Below are 22,519 nucleotides of genomic sequence, written 5' to 3' on the forward strand. Positions count from 1 at the left end.
TGGGAAGACTACAATTAGGTCATAGTTTTAAAACAAAAGATTTGACTTTTAAGATGGAAGTGAGGATTTGTTTTTCTGAGGGTGTCTTGAGTCTTTGAAACTCTTCCCAGGACACTAGTAGAAGCAGGGTCAAATGAATACTTTTAGAAGAGGTGGACAGAGATTATATCAGGAGTTGCTGAGAGTGGGGGGCTCACATTCCAATCAAATCAGTCATGATCTTTTAAATTGCACAGCAAGCTTGGGGGACCACGTGGCTTGCTTCTGCTACTATTCATAAGTCTATGCAAGTACAGGCAAAGATTTGAACGCTTGCAAGTGAGAGGGTTAATCAACTCTGTGTTCACCATCCCACTGAAGGTGGGAAGGATCTTTGTTTAAAGAGATGGTTACAATGATAAATCCCACATTGAAGCAAAAGCTTGTTTCAGAAATGGCAACAACATCTGACTTTTCAAATAAAGTTTGTTATGTTACACAGTGCCCATTTTTTGTAATTATTGAGATGTAACAGCAAGTCTGATCTGGCTGAGATACAGGAAGACTCTGTTAAAGAGACCTAACATTTCTTTTCCTTTAAAATTGTAACCATCAATCTCTGTCCAGGCACAAGCCTATCAGGAGCTGAAGGAGAGTCTGAAAGCAAGAAATTGAGACATCCTTTGACATCCTGAGGGGAACCAGCTAAGTAGAAATATTCATGAATACTGTTTCAATCACAGTCCTATAATCCAAAGTAAGTAAAATGTAACGTATCACATAATCTGCAGGACTGTGTCATTATGGAGAGTAAATGTTAAGCACACGTATTTCAGCCTCTTACACTGGAATGCTAACCAAATTCCTCTAGGAGCAAAGCTGCAGTCGTTATCAGCAATCACACATTTGATAGTGTAGTATTTTCAGACCTCCAAGTTCCTTTCACTAGAGGAAACAAAGTACAGGTAGGATCTCTTATAAAATAAGGAAGGTCCCAAATCAAAATCTTTGCCCAAAGCCGGTGACTCTTACTGGGGTACTCAGCTGGAAACCTGGGTTGCTGGCTTCTCCCAATGCATTGCGTTGGTGACCACTTTTCAATAGAAGCGATTTGCTGATGGCCATGTTCATTGAAAAGGGTGCAGCGCTGAGAACGTGAGAAGCTCAGTATGCTTCACTGGCAGGTGCCTCATCACCTCAACATCACGTTGTCCACGATTAGCACACAGTGGCCTGAAAATAGTGGAACACATAATGCTGCAACAACCGAGACCACATTTGGTGGTGGTGGGGCAACAGCCTAGGCAGCACATTAAAATTCTGACTCACCTCCTCTGGAAACTCCTCGCTCACCAGGGACATGATCAATGACGTTTTGCCAACTTTAGCTATACAAACGAAGAGAAGAGAGGCATCAATTGCAGAATCCAAGGACGATGCATTATACCAAATGCAGTTTATGCTTTCATGCAAGGAAATTTAAACTTCATGCTTACCTCTGTTGGGTCTAAACTGACATTAATTCTGGTTTTCTTCAGTTTGAAACAAAAACCAAAAAAAAGTTTATGCTCGTTAATGACTCAGAGATTTCACACAGTAATTACTAAATTGGGATAGGGGCAGACATGCATTATTCTTTCATATCATCAGGGTGCCCTAAAATACCTTACAACCAATGAGAAATTTGTTTGTTCAAAGTTTAGGTAAAGATCTGTAGCGCAGGTTGTGGGTGAGGTTGTTGACTTGTTCACCGAACTGGCTTGGTGTCATTCAGACGTTTCATCACCATGCTAGGTGACATCATCAATGGTGCCTCATAAATGAAATGGTGTTATTCTCCACTTGGAATTTACACCGTTTGGTCTGTTATGGTGAGTAGTGTCAGTTCCGGTTTTGATCTATATGGGTTTGTATATGGAGTCCAATTCTATGTGTTTGTTGATTGTATTACAAGTGGAGAACCATGCTTCAGACGAAACGTCTGAATGAGAATAAGCCAGCTGGGCAAGCAAGTCAGCAACCTCAAATTTGGTTGTAGGGGAAATCACTTAAGAACAAGGCCAGGAAAAGGCCAAATTTGATCTCACCTCCATTATGGTATTGCAGGGCATTTCTTTTAATGTCATCTCTAGGCTTCTACGCCGAGGGGTGACCTGAACTTGGGGGAACGCAGTTTAAAATAAGAAGGCCTCATTTTGAGACAGATTAGATTTTTCTGCAGTGAGGACAGGGAATTTAATTTACTTAATGCTGAGTTATATGGATTTCTGATCGAGAACGGAGTCACGAATTATGAGGAGGTAGACAGGAAGGTGGAGTTAAGACCACAACCACATCAGCTCTGATCTTATCAAATGATCAAACAGTTGAAAGGACGAAAGGGGAGGAGGAAGAGGTCAATTTCCCTAATTAATTCTGAATCTATTCTTAAAAGTCATATTGAACTCAAAATGTTCACTTTGTTTTTCTCTCCACAGACGCTAGATCTGCTGAGTTTCTCCAGCATTTTCTTTTTTGTTTCAATTTCCAGCACCCGCAGCATTTAGCTTAAATTCCCAATTAGCTATCAACTGTCACAGGCTGTAGTCACTCAGTGGACATGAAATGCAGTTTCCCAAATTTATCAGGTCTCGTGTATGAGGAATCTAAGACAACTGCTGTTAGACGATAGCTATTCACGAACATAGCAAACAGGCAGGGGCCATTCAATCCTTTGAACTTTTGAACATGATGTTTCTCCAGATTACAGAGAACAATTTTGGTATGATGGGGAGGCAATCTTGGTGACTCATATATAATGACTCCTATCCAGAGTTGCAATTTCATAAAGATCGAAAAGAAAGGATAAGGGCATGGGATAGTCCAGTTAACCTGTAGAGATCATCCACAGAATTTAACAGTAAAATGTCACCTCATTGCTAACACGACAAACCCACTTCGCCCCCTCCACCCGCAATTTCCTTCACTCCACTGGATCCTTGGCTTCCTTGTGACCCAGTCCACCCACTCTCACACTCTCTCTCTCTCTGCCCACCCCCATCCCAGTCGAGACTCTCACACTCTCTCTCTCTCTGCCCACCCCCATCCCAGTCGAGACTTTCTCTCTCTCTCTCTCCCCACCCCCATCCCAGTCCACCCTCTCTCTCTCTGTGCCCACCCCCATCCCAGTCCACCCTCTAGCTCTCTGCCCACCCCCATCCCAGTCCACCCTCTCTCTCTCTGCCCACCCCCATCCCAGTCCACCCTCTCTCTCTCTGCCCACCCCCATCCCAGTCCACCCTCTCTCTCTCTGCCCACCCCCATCCCAGTCCACCCTCTCTCTCTCTGCCCACCCCCATCCCAGTCCACCCTCTCTCTCTCTCTCTCTCTCTCTGCCCACCCCCATCCCAGTCCACCCTCTCTCTCTCTCTCTCTGCCCACCCCCATCCCAGTCCACCCTCTCTCTCTCTCTCTCTGCCCACCCCCATCCCAGTCCACCCTCTCTCTCTCTCTCTGCCCACCCCCATCCCAGTCCACTCTCTCTCTCTCTGCCCACCCCCATCCCAGTCCACCCTCTCTCTCTCTGCCCACCCCCATCCCAGTCCACCCTCTCTCTCTCTGCCCACCCCCATCCCAGTCCACCCTCTCTCTCTCTCTGCCCACCCCCATCCCAGTCCACCCTCTCTCTCTCTCTGCCCACCCCCATCCCAGTCCACCCTCTCTCTCTCTCTGCCCACCCCCATCCCAGTCCACCCTCTCTCTGTCCCAACCCTCGTCCCTCTCCTAACTCTGCCGTCCGCCCGAGTACTTTCAATATCTCGCCAATAAACGTATCGTACTCACGTTCTCCCACCAGCAGGATCCTCACATCTTCCCTCATGTTGGCACTCTCTGACGCTGACCGATAACTTGTCGGTTTACTGTCGGTTAATCGGTGTAACCGGAGACCGATCGATTAGCTCCAATTCTCGTTGCCTTGGCCCCGGCGCGGTCTGACTCGGCAAAGTCCGGAGAGGAGCCGCCGCCGGCTCGGTAACCTCCGGAGAGGCTCGGGCATCTCCGACGTGTGGCTGGGCTCCGAAGCAACTCAGGAAGTGTAACATTGTTAAATGGAGAGCCAGTGTTTAAATTCTTTACCCCCATACAAGTCCATCCCTATCTCAGTATAATTGTTCCTGAAACGATCATTGCAGATTCCAGATATTCCCACAGTCCGGTCTCACATTCTACACTGCACAGATTTGAGGTCATCCAAAACTCTGCTGCCCAGATCCGAATTTATGCTATTTACCCAACCCTGATGTTGCTGACCTCCACCAACTCACCGATTTTACAGTTCTCACAGGTATTTTCAAATTCTTCCAGTCTCTACTCTCTTGTAACCGTAATCTCGTCACGTCACCAAATACTAATCTGGTATTGAGCATCTACAATCACTCTGCATTGGTGAGTGTGTTTGTGTGCAGCTGCCAAGGCTCCAAGCTCTGGCATTCCCAACCCATAACATTTAGAGAGTCAGAACTGCACAGCATGGAAACGAGACTATTTCGTCCAACATGTCCATGCTCTCCAGACATCCTAAATTAATCTAGTCCTGTTTTCCAGCATTTGGCCCATATCCCTCTAAACCCTTCCTCTCCACATACAATGCTTTTTAAAAAGCATCTGGAAAGGTAATTGTACCAGCCTCCACCACTCCCTCTGACAGCTCATTCCATACACACACCACTGTCTGTTTGGAAAAAGTTGCCCCTTTAGGTCCCTTTTAAGCCTTTTCCCTCTCACGTTAAACCTATGCCCTCTAGTTTTGGACCCTCTACCCTGGTTTTGTATCACCCGACCCCAGCAATTACCCTATCCGTGCTCCTCATGACTTTATAAACCTCTGAGGTCACCCCTTGGCCCCAGCCTATTCAGCATCCCTCCAACCCTGGCAACATCCTTGTAAATCTTCTCTGAACCCTTTCAAGCTTCACAACAGCCTTCCTAGAGCAGTGAGACCAGAACTGCAAGCAATATTTCAAAAGTGGCCTTACCAGCATCTTGTAAAGCCACAACATGACCTCCCAACTCCAAAACTTAATACAAAACGAATAAAGGCAAGCATACCAAATGTCTTCTTCACTACCCTGTCTACCTGCAACTCCACTTTCAAGGAACTGTGAACCTGCACTCCAAGGTCTTCATTCAGCAACACTCCCCAGGACTTTACTATTATGAACACAAGTCCTGCCCGGATTTGCTTTTCCAAAATTCAGCACTTACATTTATCGAAATTAAAAACTTTATCTGCCATTCCTCAGCCCATTGGCCCATCTAATCAAGGTCCCATTGTAGTCTGAGATAATCTTCCTGGCTGTCTACTACACCACCTATTTTGGTGTCATCTGCAAACTTACTAACCATACCTCCTGTGTTCACATCCATATCATTGATATAAATGACAAAAAGTAGCGAACCCAGCACCAATCGTGGCACACCACTAGTCAGACCTCCAGTCTGAAAAGCAACCCTCCATCACCACCCTCTGTCTTCTACATTCAAGCCAGTTCTGTATGCAAATGACATGTTCTGCCTGCATTAAGAAAATCCTCAAATACTAATTCTTTGCCAAATTTATGGCATCTGCCCTAATATCTTATGCCAAGTTTTATGTTGCGAAACTTCTGTCATGAAACTAGTTTTATTACATGAGAGGTGCTATAAATACAAGTTGTTCTAAATACCTGTTAGTTTCTCAAATTGTAGTTCTGAAACTGCATCAATTCTCCATCTCCACTTCCAATTTCTGACTGGCTTTCTTGGCCTTCAGATTCTTCCTCTTGCATACCATTAGCAACACACTAGCAGGAAATTTTGTTTTCTAATCCAGCTATCTCACACCCTTTCATCTCTTTACAATAAAGTTTCTGTTCACTTTTCAAAGAATTTGCAACCTACGGCTGTCTGCAAAAATGACAGAGATTCCAGTTGGCTGCCACTTCAACACAGCTTTGTGTTTTCTGGCGAACATTTCTGTATTGGAGCACTGCAGCAGGCACAGCAAAGCTTAGAGCAAGCTGGAAGAACAGGTCTCACTTTCTTGGAGACAGTAAAGACTGCAATGATGGAAGGTAGAGTTAACAAACGTCGAGCTGGAAAAGCACAGCAGGTCAGACAGCATCCGAGGAGCAAGAAAGTCAATGTTTCAGGCCAAAACCCTTCATCAGGACTTTGTTTCTGTATGGGGACGCTGCAGCATTCAGGACTCAATATCAAATTTGATAATCTTAGAACCTGAACACTTCTTGCAAGTCCTTTATCCACACCTACAATCCAGGCTCTATCATAACCTGGGCTGCTTTCAGCACAGCCAACTCATTTTCACCTATTCATGGCACCAGTTATCAGCCATTCCTTTATTTGCCTGTCATTTTCTATCTCTGGGCCCCATGTCACCCTATCTGCTCACTCTTTCTCTCTCTTCTTCTCCTCCACCCCACCCCCATCTTAAACATATATACCACCTTTTCCTAGCTATTATCAATTCTGAAGGATCACTGGACTCAATGTCAAGCCTGATTGTCTCCACATATGCTACCAGCAATTTCTGCTTTTGGATCAGTTCAGATGGTCAGGCGAGTGTTGACCCTCTAAAGCAGGTTTCACCGCCCTTTGATATCTTTTCCTCCTTCATGTTATTGCCAAGTTTCCTTCTTAAATGTGTTCATGCAATTCTGTCAACTACTCCATGCAGTAGCAAGTGCAATGTTACCGCTCTCAGCTTCAAAACATCTTCCCCCCGCCACCACAAATTCTCTAGTATCCCAAAATCTTCTGGCTCATATGTCCGCTTCCGAAAAACCTAGAACACATTTCACCTTTTTAAAAAAAGGGCTGATTAAGTAGAAGTACTGAATATTTGTAAGTTAGATTTATTACACAACAAAATAGTACTCTTGACAGCAACATAAATTTAAATAGCACCTTTAAAATCACAAAATTCCTCAAGCTGCTTCACGGAAACATTATAAAGCAACACATGACATCAAGTCATGCAAAGAGATATTAAGTCAAGTGATCAAAAGCTTGATTGAAGAGATAGATTTTAAGAAATGTCTTCAAGGAAGAAGGCAAATTAGATGCAGGAAGTATATGCTGGAGCTCAAAGCCTACACAACTGAACATGGAGCAATTAAAATCAAGGATTCTCAAAATGCCAGAATCACAGGAACAAAACGATTTCTTGTAAGAGATTGCTGACAGCAAGACCAGCAAGGGATCTGAAAACAAGGTTGAGAGTTTTTAAAATCAAGACATGACATGACCAATAGGAAACATGAATTAGTGACCGCAGAGGCAAGTGAAGACAACAATTGTGTTTTGGAAATCCTCAAGTTTACAGTGAGTAGAATGTAGGTGACCAGTCAGGGGTACATTTGAATGGTTAAGTCTAGAGCGACATATACATGAACAAGGATTTTAGATGGTGAGCAGAGATTGGGCTGAAATTTTATAATGTTACAGGGCAAGAATGGTGTGATATGAAATTGGGATCTTAAGTAATACCAAAATTAGATACAGATTGTCTTAATCTCAGACTGTTGCCAGAGAAGGGGATGACAGTAATTATGGAATGGTAGTTGGTGGAGAACCAAAAATTAGCACTTCAAACTTCCCAATATTTAGAGGAAATTTCTTCTCATCCAGCGTTGTGTCAGACATTCAGTTTGATACTTTAGCAATAGTGCAGGAATCGAGACAGGTTGCAGCAAGGTGGTACTGAGAATCATCAATTTATGTATGAAACTAGTGTTGTTCTTTTTGATGGTATCAGCAGCACATTGATGAAAGATAAGAGGAAGCCAGGGATTGATCATTCAAGATACCAAAGGCAACAGAGCACAAGAAAGAAGAAGAAAAGACTCTGCACCTGATTTTCTTGGTACTATTATACAGATAAGAATAGAACCAGGTGAGAATAGTTAATTATACAATAAGAAATAGGGACAGGAGTAAGCCATTGTGCCCCTTGAGCCTGCTCTGTCATTCAGTAGGATCATGGCTGATCTGACATTCCTGCAGATGATAGTGTGGTGGTACGGTCACTGGACCAGTAACCCAAATGTCAGGCCAACAGTCTCAGGATAAGAGTAAAAATCAATAAGTCAATCAGCATGGCAGATAGTGGAATTTAAATTCAATTAACAAATCTGGAAGTGAAAGCTAGTCACATTCATGGTTGTTATGAAGAAATCAATTTTTGTTAAAGAAAATCCATCTGGTTCATTAATTTAGGCAAAGAAGTCTGCAGTACTTACCTGGTTTGGTCTACATATGACTCTAGATGCACAGCAATGCAGTTGACTCTTAAGTGCCCTCTCAAAATGCCTAGCAAGCCACTCTGTTCGGGGCAGTCAGGATTAGGCAACAAATGCTGGCCTTGCCAGCAATGCTCACATCCCGTGTAAGAAAAGAAAAGATTGTTTTCCAGGATGATCCTGCAATAGTGAACAATGTTCGCAGACAGCAGCGGGACTCAATAATGGGACTACCTAAACCTGGCAGAAGATGGTTCAACCAATTGTTTAACATAAATAAATAGATCCATAAAGTATTCTACACAATACGAAGTCACAGCATGATTCACAAGGCTGCTTACAGATGCTATTCATTTGATAATGTTGATTTTAATCAACCAGATGCCACATTTCCATTTGGGGTCCAAGTTCACAACATTTGCAGTTAATGACAGATTTCTCTGCTTTGTGGTCATTCTTGAATATATCATAAGTTTGCATAGATAAATTTACTTGGAAATTAAGTGAAAACCAAATTCTAAACTTAACCATTGGGTCTCTACTTTCTTTTGACAAAATGGCTCGACGACTTGTAGTCTTGCTTCAAGTAATTAAAATGTTAAGTAATGGATTTAACGCTCCATTTTAGTATTTGAAATGATCCAGATTAAAGTCTCAGTTAACCCAAGAATCTATTGAATGTACAACTCATTCATTTTGTCGCACTGTAATCTGAGCTTCCCACATGATGATCCAATATGCTCATCATACATTGGGAAATTCATTCCACTTAACTAAGCTAAACTTGAACTAAGTCAAATTTAACTGATAATAATCAATATATATTTTTAAATACAAATGTTAATGTTTAGTCTTGCATCACAGGCTTGGCAAGTGAATAGCCAAAATATTTAGTCTCATAGTATCAGATTTTTCAGCAAAATGTTGAACTTTTTTTTTTAAAATGTCCATATCCTTTTTCCCCTGCCTATTTTCAAATTGCTCCTTTATCCCAGCATCCTCTAGCAGTAATAATATTCAGATCAAACTTGGTCCATTGGTTGATTTGCAGTAGAGTCTGTGGATCAGGATTCATTCAAGCGCAGCAAAGTTCCAGTAGTTGTTGGAATGCTGAAAAGAAAAGCAGAAAATGTATAAAATACAACTCCTACAACCCTCACATTCCAATCATAACATGAAATAGAAAGTCAATGTTTTCAATTCATCAGTTCAGAATAAGAGGGAAAAATATGAACCACTGTAAAATTAAGAAAGGACATGACAATTGTAACTAACTTTTTCAGACAGCCTGCAATACTGCAATGGAACAAAGGCCACTTTGTGGTCTAAAGTTTATGGCATCAATGACAAATGAAACACATGTTTAAACCACTTTGAAAGACCTGAAAAAGGTATTTAAATTCTTTATAATCCTTCTGTTTTCCTAAAATGATGATTTCTGCTTAGATCACATCATTTAAGTCATCACCCCTCCCCTAACTAATGGGAGCAGAGAGCGATTTTCTCACAGCAGGTATGTGCAACTTTATTCACATTGTTTTCTCTTGCTGTGCAAACAGAACCTTGCATGAGGTTCATGCATTCTCCCCATCAGTTACTGGTATAACAGCAATTTGCAAAGTGGAGCAGCAAAAAAAAACTAAAGATCATGGCAGCGCTCCAATCATATCCTTGTCTAGTGTTTACACACTAATTTATCAGAGATCACAGGATGGCAGTCAGAAAAAACATTCCTAATTGATTGGCAGCTGCTGCTCCCAGACCATAATTTGGCTAATTTACTTCCTCCCAATTTAAAATGTTGATGTTGCTAATTCGAGAACATCACCTGATCTCAGACAGGAATCGAAGCCAACCTAGCTTTCCTGTCTATGCATTGCACATTTCATCAAAACTTAACAACAGATCCCTGCTAAGTAGTAGATAATTCCCCATAGATTATGCTGATTGAATTAAGCAAAAAAAAGGCTACTTCACCATTTCACCAACTCTGCTCCAACGATGTCATGGACATGATACTGGATCCCTAACTTCACAGTGGACGTCACTTTACGTGCTTCTAAGTCAGACTGCAAAACCTCATTGTATTTAGATTTCCGTATCATGCGAAGAACAGCTTTGCGACCTGTGAAGTGTAACCAATGCAAGGGTTTATCTTTTAACTGGTGACTGTTAACTGTTAAAACAACATCCAAAAGCAGACAGATGCAAGAAAAGGCCCGAAACATCAGCTTTCTTGCTCGTAAGATGCTGCTTGGCCTGCTGTGTTCATCCAACTCTCTGATGATGGGTCTAGGCCCAAAACGTCAGCTTTTGTGCTCCCGAGAAGCTGCTTGGCCTGCTGTGTTCATCCAGCTTCACACTTTATTATCTATACCTTGTTATCTCAGATTCTCCAGGACCTGCAGTTCCTATAATGTCAGATGCGAGAAAATCACTGGTACAAGACTGGGAGTGTACTACAGCAAAACTGGATTCGACCATTCTGTATTGAAACGCCATACCAAAGCAATTCCACACTGTCACTGCACCGTCACAGTATTAGAGTGAGTTTTGAAACATCTGTCGCATTTTTCTGAAATACCTTTCTTAAATAATAAAACACTTTTCAGGGTTTCAGGACAATCAACAAATGTACTTTGAAAAATTACCAGTTGTCGTTTTGTAAATAACTCAATTTGAACGTGGTAAAGTCCTATTAACAGGAAATGTGATACTCTATTTCCGTGATATGGTTTGATGGCTAAATATCAGTCAGGACAACAAAAGAACTCTCCTGCTTTTGACTGAATAGTGCCATACAATCTTTTATATTCCTACAGTCATAATGTCAGTCATACAGCACAGAAACATACCCTTCGGTCCAACCAGTCCATGCCATCCATTATCCAAAACTACTCTCCCTGCCTGTGTTCAAAACATAGAACAGTACAGCATAGTATAGACCGCTCAGCCCACAATGCTGTGCTGACCTATTATCCTACTAAAATCAACCTACCCTACATTTCACTATTCTCCATTGCCTATCCAAGAATCATTTAAAAGTCTGTAATGTATCTGACTCCACTACCACTGCCAGCAGTGCATTCCACATGCCCAACACTCTTGGCTCACATCCCTCCAAACATTTCTTATTAGTGTACTTACCTAAATGTCTTTTAAATGTTTTAACTATACCTGCATCCACCATTTCCTCCAGACATTCATTCCACACATGAACCACATTGTAAGAAAAAAAAATTGCCCCTCAGGTCTTTTTAAAATTTTCTCCTCTCACATTAAAAATATGCCCCGTAGTCTTGAAATCTCCCACCCAAGGAAAAAGACACTTGCCATCCACCTATCTACACCCATCCTGATTTTATAAACATGCATAAAAGGTCACCCCTCATCCTCCTACACTCCAGTGAAAAATGTTCCAGCCTATTTAGCTTCTCCCTATAACACAAACCTTTCATATTCGGCAACATCCTGGTAAATCTCTTCTGGACCCTCTCCAGCTTAATAATATCCTTCCTATAACAGGATGACAAGAACTGGACACAGTACTCTAGAAGAGGTCTCATCAACGTCCTGTTACAAACTCAATATAAATATCCTAACTCTTCTACTCAAACAGTTTGAGCAATGAAGGCAAGTGTGCTAAATACCTTCTCAAACCCCACTGCTATACATGACATAAACTTCAAAGAATTATGTACCCGAACCCCTAGGTGTCTCTGTTCGAGAATACCAGCCAAGGCCCTACTTTTAATTGCATAAGGCCTGCCTTTGTTTCTTTTATCAAAATGTAACACCTCACATTTATCCAAATTGAACTCCATCTGCTGCTCTTCAGCCCATTGACCCAATTGATCAAGATCTCTTAATCTTAGATAACCTTCATCATTGTCCACTATACCATCAATCATGGCGTTATCCACAAACTTACTAACCATGCCATCTATATTCTCCTTGGAATCAATCACTTATATAATTGGCTAACAAAAGTAGGCCCAGCACTGATCCCTGGGGAACACTGGTCTTGGGCCTCTAGTGTGAAAAACAATCCTCCTCCACCGCCACCCTTTGTCTCCTGCCATTAAGTCAATTTTGTATCCAATTGGCAAGCTCATCCAGAATCCCATGAGATCTAACTCTACTAATTAGTCTACCATGTGGAACCTTGTCAAAGGCTTTACTAAAGTCCAAGTGAACAATGCCTACCATGCTGACTTCAATATTCTTGGTAATTTCCTCAAAAAAGTAAGATTCCTCCCCCCTCCCCCATTTCTGAAGAAGGGTCCCGACCCGAAACGTCAGCTTAGCTTTCCTGCTCCTCTGAAGCTGCCTGGCCTGTGTTCCTCCAGCTCCACATGTGCTGTCTCTGAGTCCAGCATCAGCAGTTCTTACTATCTCTGAATGAGTTACAACCCCACTGCAAAGCCTGTCCTAGGGATGCTCACCTTGAAGAGGTTATCCTCGTCCCTCCAGAAAGACCTCAGTGGATCTCTCTCCCACTGCAACCCTCTGGTAATCTCTTTGGCCCTGAAACTCTTCGAACATAGACTGAGGCAAACCAGGTACTACAGCCACATCTCTTGTCTCAATACCTGCCGATGGAATCAGATCATCCCCTGTGGACGCCAAACTACATTCAGGCCATCCCAATTTGGCCCTCATCACAACAACCTCTACATACACCTCATATTCCACCTTAGGAGCCGACAGCCCAATGGCTTAAATGTGGATTTTACCAGTTTCAAAATTTCCCACCCCGGTCTCATCCCATGACAAACCCTCCCTCTCATCCCCACCTCCTTGATCTGACACAACCTGTCCATCTTCTCTCCCACCTCTCTGACCAATCCCCACCACCATCCCACCTACTATCCCCAGCCCCACACCTCCTCTCCCTATTTATTTCTGAGCTCCCTTCCCCCTTTCCCATTTCTGAAGAAGGGTCCCGACCTGAAACGTCAAATTTCCTGCTCCTCTGATGCTGCCTGGCCTGTTGTGTTCCTCCAGCTCCACAGTGTTATCTTTGACTAGGTTGGGATTGTTTTTGCTAGAGTTCAGATGAACGGGGGTGGGGTGGGGGATCTCAGAGACATATAAAATTCTAACAGGACTGGACAGGGTAGATGCAAGGAGGATCTTCCTGATGGTGGTTGTGTCCAGAACCAGGGGTCACATTGTAAGGATTCAGGGTAGACAACCTAGGACAGAGATGAGGAAACATTTCTTCACCCAAAGCGTGGTGAGCCTGTGGAGTTCATTACCACACGAAGTAGTTGATGCCAAAATACTGAATGTATTCACAAGGCAACTAGAGATAGCACTTGGTGCAAATGGGATCAAAGGTTCTGGGGAGAAAGCAGGATAAGGATATTGAGTTGGATGATCAACCATGATAGTGAAGAATGGCACAGCAGGCTCGATGGGCCAACTGGCCTCCTCCTGCTTGTATGTTTCTAAGAAACTCAAACACGTTCAAGAGATACGAATTCCGTCGCAGAAAACCACACTGTATCTCTCTCATCATTCCTTGCCTGTCCAAATGCATACTAATCCAATCTTTCAGAATCACCTCTAACATTGCACTCATGACTGCAGTCAGATTCACAAGTCTATAGTTCCCAGGCTTCTCCCGGAATCCCTTCTTAAACAAAGACACAACATTAGTCACTTCCCAGTCACCTGGCACCTCAGCCACAGTTACAGATGATGCAAATATCTCTGCAAGGGAACCTGCAATTTCCTCCCGAACTTCCCACAGAGTCCTGGGATACACTCGATTAGGTCTCAAAGATTTATCCACCTTTTTGTTTTATAAGGCTTCCAGCACTTCCTCCTCTGTAATGCGATCTGTTTATAAAAAAAATTTACTTCCGAGTTCTCTAGGTTCCATTTCTTCTTCCACCATAAAAACTGATGCAAAATATTCATTTAATATCTCTCCCATCTCCTGAAGTTCAACAAAAAGATGCCTTATTAAATCTTTAAAGTGGCCCTACTCTCTCTCTCTAGCTCTTAATGTACTTGTAGAATCTACCTGGATTATCCTCAATTTATTTGCCAAGGTGCTGTCATATCTTCTCTTTGCCTTCCTGATCTCCCTCTTTAGAATACCCCTACACTCTTTTATACTGTTTAGAAGATTCATTTAAATCCACTTGTCTTTATTTAAATATACAACTTTTTTTTTATTCTTGACCAGAAAGTCAATAAATTTATTCATCCTTCATTCTCTAATCCTACCAGATTTATCTTTCACACTAACAGGAACAATGATTCTGAAATCTCAACACCACACTTCTGAAAGACTCCCATTACCTGTCAAGAATCTAATCCAAATAATTTTTCAAAATTCTTGTCATATACCATGAAAATTTGCCTTACTCCAATTAAAAAAAACTTTAACTTTTACAGAAGCCCTATCTTTTGTGGCCGGTTGGCTCGCCGAGCTGGTTCGTTGTTCTGCAGATGTTTCATTACTCTGCTGGGTAACATCATCAGTGCAGCCTCCGATGAAGCGCTGCTGTGTTTTCCTGCCTGTTATTTGAACTCTGATGTCCGTTGGGCTAGATTACCTCACTTCCGGTTTTCCTTCACAATGGAATGTATATCTGTGTGTTTATTGATGGCTTTCTTAGCGGAGTACCAGGCTTCTAGGAATTCCAATGCTTGTCTCTGCTGTGCTTGTCCCAATCGAATTAGTGGTTCTCCTTATCCATGTGTAGAGATGATTGAGTATTGGTCATGTCCTTTTGTTGCCAATTGATGTTTGTGTACCCTTGCAGTTAAATTTCCTTCCTGGTTGTCCAATGTAGCATTTGTCAGTGCTTCACTGGAGGCCTTACTGATGTTACCCAGCAAGTAACAAAACATCTGCGGAACAATGAACCAGCTCGGTGAGCCAGACAATCAACCACAACATCCACTACCAGAGATACAAATCTACTTTAAAACCTTACAGCCTTATCTCTTTCCATAACTATTTTAAAACAAATAGAATATTGATCACTAGCCCCAAAGTATTCCGCTACTATTGATTCAGTTGCTTGCCTTATTACCCAAGAGAAGGTCAAGTTTTGCTCCTTCTCTAGTAGGAACATTTACATATTGATAAAGAAACATTTCTTGAACACATTTAACAAATTCGTCACCAACCAAACCTTCACCAATATGATAGTCCCAGTCAATGTTTGGAAAATTAAAATCAGCTATTATTATAAGCATATTAGCCTTACATATTATTGGAAATCTCTCTACATATTTGTTCTTTACTTTCCTCCCTGACTCTATGAGGAACCTTGGTACAATCCCATCAAGAAGTTCATTCTTTATTTATTTCTTCTTTCAAATATTCTTTATATCCTTCCTAAAGTATCTGAAACCCAGACCACTCAGCTGCCAATCCTGTCCAGGTTTCTGTAAACGCTATTGCATCCCAATCCCAAGCTCCCAAAAATGTCCGAGTTCATCAGCTTTACCTGTAAGACCCCTTGCTTTGAAATAAATGCAGTTTAATTCTTCAGAGTTTTTACTTTGCTCTCTGACTTGCTCTTGTCTGTCTTTTGCAATTAACTTGTTCTTTTCAGATTTAAAATCATCCTCATCTGTCTTTCTATTTACTCTAGTACTTAGGATTCCGCCACCCCACTATGTCATTCCTACTAGTTTTACATCACATCTGAAACATACAACCACAATCCCTCAGCACCGAGCTGAAGAGTCAGCCTAGATTACTTGCACAAGTGTCCGGCTTCTGAGCCACAGCTAAACATGCTAGCACTGAGCCAAGGTTAATAACTTCACTTTTAGTCATTAAAACATTGAGCTATATCTCAGACCCAAACAGAAATCAACCTGCATAAGATAATAAAATGTGAGGCTGGATGAACACAGCAGGCCCAGCGGCATCGCAGGAGCACAAAAGCTGACGTATCGCGGGCCTGCTGTGTTCATCCAGCCTCACATTTTATTATCTTGGATTCTCCAGCATCTGCAGTTCCCATTATCACTGAATCAACCTGCAGCTTTCTGACTGAATTCAAAGTTGTTTGAGCTGATCCGCAACAGTCACGTTTCAAATGCATGGAACTCACCATTTACAAAATATTTCACAAATCGGCCAGCTCCTGGAATAGCAAGCCACCAACTTCCAACATCTCGTACTGTAAGAAGTCCTGCATTCACCAGTTGTCTGTTAACAAAGTAAAAACAAAAGTACTTTTAAAATGAATGTAGGTCGCCAAATGAGCTAACCTTAAGGAACAGCCTCTGTACATACAATGGAGATTATAGCTATTCCATTGGCATTTGCAAATCTGAAGATGATTTTATAAAGTATATTGTCTCCATAATAACATGAAAGGAAGTTAGACATTAAAGAAAAAGGTCCTGTTTTCCAGAACTAAAGTGGGCATAAAATAACACATCATACCATTTGAAGAAGACTAGGAAGTTCTTACAAACATTCTGGTCAATACAACCCCTCAGTAAACACTAACAACAGATCATTCTTCTCGATGCTGCCTCAGTGCCAAGTGGCTGCTTAATCTGTCTATATAACAACCATCCCATTTCGAAGTAATTAATCAAAAGCAAGAGAGCTCAGAGACACAGTAAAGTACTGCCACAAGCATATTATGATGCAGTACATTGGTGACAATTTAACACATTTGATCTTATCCTTTTCACTTAAATGAATAAAAAAGGGAATCCATTTGGCAAAACAAACTTAAGTAATTAACTTGAGTGTGTCTTTCACCTGGAGCCTGGTTCTACAGTAATTCAAATGCTATAACAGCCTTTTCTGCAAAGTTCTTAATTGGCATTTTCTAAACACTGCTAATATACAAAGGTTAACTGGCATCTAAATTTGTTTCTTCAAATTATACAGAAAAAAAATCTGAATCAAAAACTGAAGAACATTCAGATTTCTACTTTAGTATTTTTTAAAAAATCACTGATTTCCTATCAGTGAGCAAATATCTCAACATTTAATAAAAACAATGAGTAAATATAAAGCAGAAAAAGTAGCAATACTCAGCAGATCCAGCAGCAACACTGTTTCAAGTCAGTGACTTCTCTTCGAGACTTTAAATAAACCTTTTTGAAGTGCTTTCTTTTAAATATATTTAAGTGGTCATTCAAGTCATAAAAATCTGTCATAGTGTGCTAATTAAAATCACAGAATAGGTTTGTGATGTTGAATGTCCTGCTGCTTTCCTGCAAGAAGATGCAATTCTTTAATGTGCTATTCCTTATTATCACCATCATATGTACCTACGTTATTTCTTGGTCATGAAATGAAAACTCCTTCAGCATTTTATCTTTGTTGAAACCAATATCTGTACACGAGTTCAACACAGTGTCCAGAAACCTTTGCACTGTTGAGGCAGTCTCTTTCGTTGCTGTTGCAGCCAAAACCTTACTTTTGTAATCTTCAGTAAACACAATGCCGAACACATCTGCGTCAAATCCAAATTGGAAAATACGAACATGTCCCAGATCCTTCAGTTCATTCTGATCAACATATATGAATGAAGACAATAAGATCATTAACTGTCAATTTAGATAAATGTCAATACCCCGAGATTCTAAACATTTAGTGAGTAAGTGATTATAATTAGTTACAGTATCAACCTTGTTTCCGTAGAAAGCATGCTTGACTCAGAGTCAACAGATTGTAGATTCACATCTCGCTCAAGTGACTTGAGCACATAATCCATGATGGCACAGTCATGAGGAAATACAGAAGGAAATTTACCCAAAATGATAGCTGTGTGTCTGTCTCTAACAGATACTGTCTGACTGTTAAAAATGTTTCCAGAATTTTCTATTTTTACTGAACAAGGAATTCAAATGGTTACAAAGCAACTTATCAACCATGATGGGGTAGGCTCACTCAGTCCACCAGCTGGCCCGAGTGCGTCGCAGAATGATGTGAGCTTAGTTGGTATCCTAGCTGCATCACTTCACGGAGGCTTGCCTTCTTGCCCTGCGCCGTGCTTGGTATGGAGTGGTGTGTCTCAATCATTACAAACATCTGTCTCTCCAATACAGGACGGTGCCAATATTCCCTCAAAATATGAGTGATTACATTATTGATCCTTATTCATGCATCTCAAACTCAACCTCTCAATCAGTTCCTGAAAAATGTCAGCAACACATCTATAGTAGCTTGATACGGTAATGGGACTTACCAGCTGACGATCAACTGTGGTTTTGTCTTTAACAATGCTGTAAAGTTGGTGTTTTAGAACGATAGGTGGAAGAGAATCATCAAATAACTTCCGAGGAAACAAGGATGCTAAAAAAACCAGCGCAGACTTAGTATCGTTTGGCATTCCTATTCAGAAAAAGTAAGGAAGGATTCTAATGTTTTGGATTTGAACGTCTTTCCAAACAGCAAAAATAATTATACAATGGCAGGAACCTAAACTGAAACAAATCTGTGTGCATTTTGTAAATAAAGCGGGCTGATTATCAAGGGCTTTCTTTCGATTACAATAATAAAATCTGGATTAAATAAAAACTTGACATTTAGCAGTAATATCTAGTCAGGAATAAGCTACTTATTACTATAATTTGCATTTTTTTCCCCCCCACAAATGGTTGTGTTTTGTTTGAACTCTTTAATATGTTCAAGACTGTCAAAGCTGTCATAGTGGGAAATAAACTTATAGCCTCTAGCTCACTGGTTCAGCATAACCGGTCAGCTCCTATACCCAATTTAAATAAAGCCTTTAGCATGGATTCAAAAAGAAACTAGCTCCCCAATTCTGAAAGTTGAGAGATCCTCAGAGAAAGGGGGTGTCCCATCAGGAAGGGCCGATTAGAATGAACCATTTTCTCAGGAGTTCAGAAGTGATCTCATTGAAACAGAAAGCATGTTCAGAGTGGACACAAAGGTTGTTAACCCTGGCTGCAGAATCTAGAACTAGGAGTTCATGCCTCAGAATACAGGGTTGGCCACTTAAGACTGGGCTGATGAGAGATCTTTTCTCTCAGGTAGTGAATCTTTGAAATTCTTGATTGAATTTGGAATTCAAATGAAATTGATAGATCTTTGGCCAATAAAGAAACCAAAGGATATGTGAAGAGGGCAGAAAACTGCCATAAATTGTACTGAACAGCAGAACAGGTTGAAAACATAAGATGGCCTACACACCTGGTCCTATTTCTTATGTTCTTCTGTGCAGCAAGTGAGAAATTTAAAACTGATGGAGCACAGGTTGAGGTGAAATCATGAAACAGATTATCTCCATCAGTATTTAGCCTGGCGTTGAAGTGGAGGTTACAATTGCTGATGCTTGAATGTCTATCAAAAATACATTTTAAAATCCTAAAATAAAAGAATCGGGCAAGTGGAGGGTTTAAGTGGGTTTAGGGCTCCAACTGGCTGCAGAGATCAGATGGGACAAAGTCTGAAAGAGAATTATAAGCTGGAGCAAAATTTCTGAAATCGTTACACTGGGAGATGGAGGTTTGTGGCAACAAAGAAGTAGAAGAATATATTTTCCAATTGTATTATTTGGAAATCAATATTGATACCTTCAAATTCTTGGGCTCCATTCTTATCTAATAATTTAAATTCTTCCGTTAATCCAATTTTTTGCTTCTTAACCTGCCGGAAAACATCTGGTATCAAGTTTCTCTTCCGATTCATTACTACAAATAGAAAGTGGAAACGCATAACAATTAAAACATGATGGCTCATATTTTACTGTACAATAATGTTAATTTCAAAATACAGGAACATGGTTCACTTTAACATCTATAAATATCATATGCTAATTTACTCATCCAGCACAACCAGTTAGCTACAATACCCAATTTATACAAAGGCTTTAGCATAGATTCACAATAAAATTAGCTCCCCATGCAGAAAACCTCTGGAAGCTGAGACACCCGAGAGGAGGGGACTGCCCCATCAGGAAGCAATTAGAACGGCCCATTTTCTCTGGATTTCAGAAGTGATCTTCCTGAAGTTAAGATATATTGAGGGGGCTTGACAGAATGGATACAATCAAACCAGCTTGAAAAAAAGACTTGAGCCATTTCCTTAACCTGTGTTTATTTAGCATCTTTCACGACCTCAAGATATTTGAAGGTGCGTTACAACCAAGGAAACACTTCTGATAATGAGGGAAGCAGAACAGTCAATTTCCACACAGCAATATCCCACAAACAACAATGGTGAAATGACTAGATATTCATTTTTTAAGCAATGTTGGATGAGGTTCAAATATGGGTTGGGATGCCAGGAGAGCTTCCTTTCTTGTTTTCAAAATAAGTATCAAAGAATCGTTTACATTTGCCTGAGACCAGATATGATTTTGCTTAGAGTCATATAGCATGAAAAAAAGAGCCTTAGGCACAGTTCACCCATGCTAACCATGTTTCCTAAATTGACTAGTCCTATTTTCCCATATTTGGCCCATATCCCTCAAAACTTCCTATCAATGTACCTGTCCAAATGAGTCTTCAAATGTTGTAATTGTATTCACTTCTACCACTTCCTCTGGATGCTCGTTCCATACACACACACACATAACCCCCACCAAGTGTGAAACATTGCCTCTCAGGTCCCTTTTAAATCTTTCCCCTCTCACCTTAAACCTATGTCCTACAGTTTTGGACTCCCCTTCCCTGGGAAAAAGACCTTGGCTATTCACCTTATCTATACCCCTCATGATTTTATAAACCTCTATAAAAGGTCAATCCTCAGCCTCTTACAGTCCAGGGGTAAAAAAGTCCCAGCCTATCCAATCCCTTCTTATAACTCAAAACCTCCAGTCTTGATAACATCATTGAAAACCTTTTCGCATCCTTTCCAGTTCAACAACATCATTCCTACAGCAGGGCAACCAGAATTGTACACAATACCCCAAATATGTCTTAGCAATGTCTTGTACAGCCTTCACCAGACATCCCAACTCCTGTACTCAATGCACTGAACATTGAAGGCAAGCATGCCAAGCACCTTCTTCTCTGCAGTATCTATCTATGATGCCACTTTCAAGGAACTATATACCTGCATCCCTAGATCTCTCTGTTCGAAAACATGTCTCAGTATCCTATCATTAACTATGTAAGCGCTGCCCTGGTTTGTCTGACCAAAATGCAACACATCACATTTATCAAAATTAAATTTCACCTGCCATTCCTCAACCCACTGGCCCAATTTAATATTCTCATCCAAAAGGCAGGACTTCTGACAGCGTTACCCACCCTCAGTACTCATACTACATTGGAAGTATCAGCCTGGCTGGTATGCTCCAAATTTCTGAGGTAGGACTTGAACTGACAACATTCTAATTCAGACGCTGCAATAAGAAACATAATTAAATGCAAGCTCTATTTGGACAAGGATGGATCATACAATTTATAATAACAACATCTCATTAACAAGAATAACAAATTACATACTCCGAATCAGTAAGATGATTGCAAATTTAAGGAGAGCTAGCCATCAAAACATTTGAAAATTTGTCCTGTTCAAAAGCTGCGTACCCCCATTAGCATCCCATCTAACACCCTATCTCAAGTAAATCAACAGGAAGTATCTTTGACAGAGTTATGAAGCAGCATTGCTCACCAATAGCCGACTCAGTTTGGGTTCCACCAGGCCCCCTGTTCTCGACTTCATCAACAAAAATGGCCAAAGCTTCCAAAAGGGAGGGGGCGACAGTGACCACAATTAATATTAAGGCAGTAAATGACTGAGTGTGCGAGGCCGTGAAAAAAGATCAGAAATGAGGAGTGAGAGTTTTGAATCTCTTCACCAGCCGGAGTCAGCGCAGCTGAGCGAACACAGGAGGTTGACAAAGGAGTACGTTTGGAGAGTTACTGCGGGCTAAAAGGACAGAAGCTACAATATTTTGTATGTCAGATAATGAAATGTGAGGCTGGATGAACACAGCAGGCCTAGCAGCATCTCAGGAGCACAAAAGCTGACGTTTCGGGCCTAGACCCTTCATCAGAGAGGGGGATGGGCCTGCTGTGTTCATCCAGCCTCACATTTCATTATCTTGGATTCTCCAGCATCTGCAATTCCCATTATCACTAATATTTTGTATGTCCGCCAGTTTAGAGAAGATTGTAGAAGACCAATTAGAAGTGCGATGAAATAGTCAAGTGTGGAGAGCACATCCCAACAACAAAGCTGCGTGAGCCAGTCACCTCTACCTTCACTTAGGAACCGCAGCCTCTCGGTCCTTCCCTAACAACCTCTTCGTAATCACTCCGCGACGCACAAACAACGGCGC

At 41.3% G+C, this 22,519-nt stretch overlaps 2 protein-coding genes across 5 annotated transcripts in view; both read right to left on the bottom strand.

The window, feature by feature from the left end:
- The window catches only part of rhot2 (ras homolog family member T2), a 39,437-nt gene extending 35,469 nt beyond the window's left edge, over window positions 1-3,968 (bottom strand). The window contains exons 1-2 of the mRNA XM_048552294.2: window positions 3,802-3,968; window positions 1,309-1,367 (exon numbers count right to left, since the gene is read on the bottom strand). Coding sequence (XP_048408251.1) covers window positions 1,309-1,367; window positions 3,802-3,838 — 96 coding nt within the window. The 5' untranslated portion in view covers window positions 3,839-3,968. The remainder of the gene's footprint in view (window positions 1-1,308; window positions 1,368-3,801) is intronic.
- Window positions 3,969-8,607: 4,639 nt separating this feature from the next.
- On the bottom strand, window positions 8,608-22,503 carry LOC125462101 (serine/threonine-protein kinase 19-like). 4 transcript variants are annotated; one of them, XM_048551651.2, is made up of 7 exons: window positions 22,440-22,503; window positions 19,803-19,919; window positions 18,452-18,597; window positions 17,536-17,771; window positions 16,349-16,446; window positions 10,236-10,383; window positions 8,608-9,368 (listed from the first exon to the last, which is right to left on the bottom strand). In XM_048551651.2, exons 2-7 carry the CDS (start codon window positions 19,915-19,917, stop codon window positions 9,323-9,325), a joined length of 789 nt encoding a protein of 262 aa, XP_048407608.1. In that variant the 5' UTR covers window positions 19,918-19,919; window positions 22,440-22,503; the 3' UTR covers window positions 8,608-9,322. The 4 variants fall into 4 exon arrangements, with proteins under 4 accessions (XP_048407608.1, XP_048407610.1, XP_048407611.1 ...); XM_048551653.2 differs by having other exon boundaries at window positions 22,434-22,498; XM_048551654.2 differs by having other exon boundaries at window positions 18,452-18,558; window positions 21,850-22,494.
- Window positions 22,504-22,519: the final 16 nt, after the last annotated feature.

This window comes from Stegostoma tigrinum, chromosome 23, assembly GCF_030684315.1.
Source record: "Stegostoma tigrinum isolate sSteTig4 chromosome 23, sSteTig4.hap1, whole genome shotgun sequence".
Classification (NCBI taxonomy): Eukaryota; Metazoa; Chordata; class Chondrichthyes; order Orectolobiformes; family Stegostomatidae; genus Stegostoma; species Stegostoma tigrinum.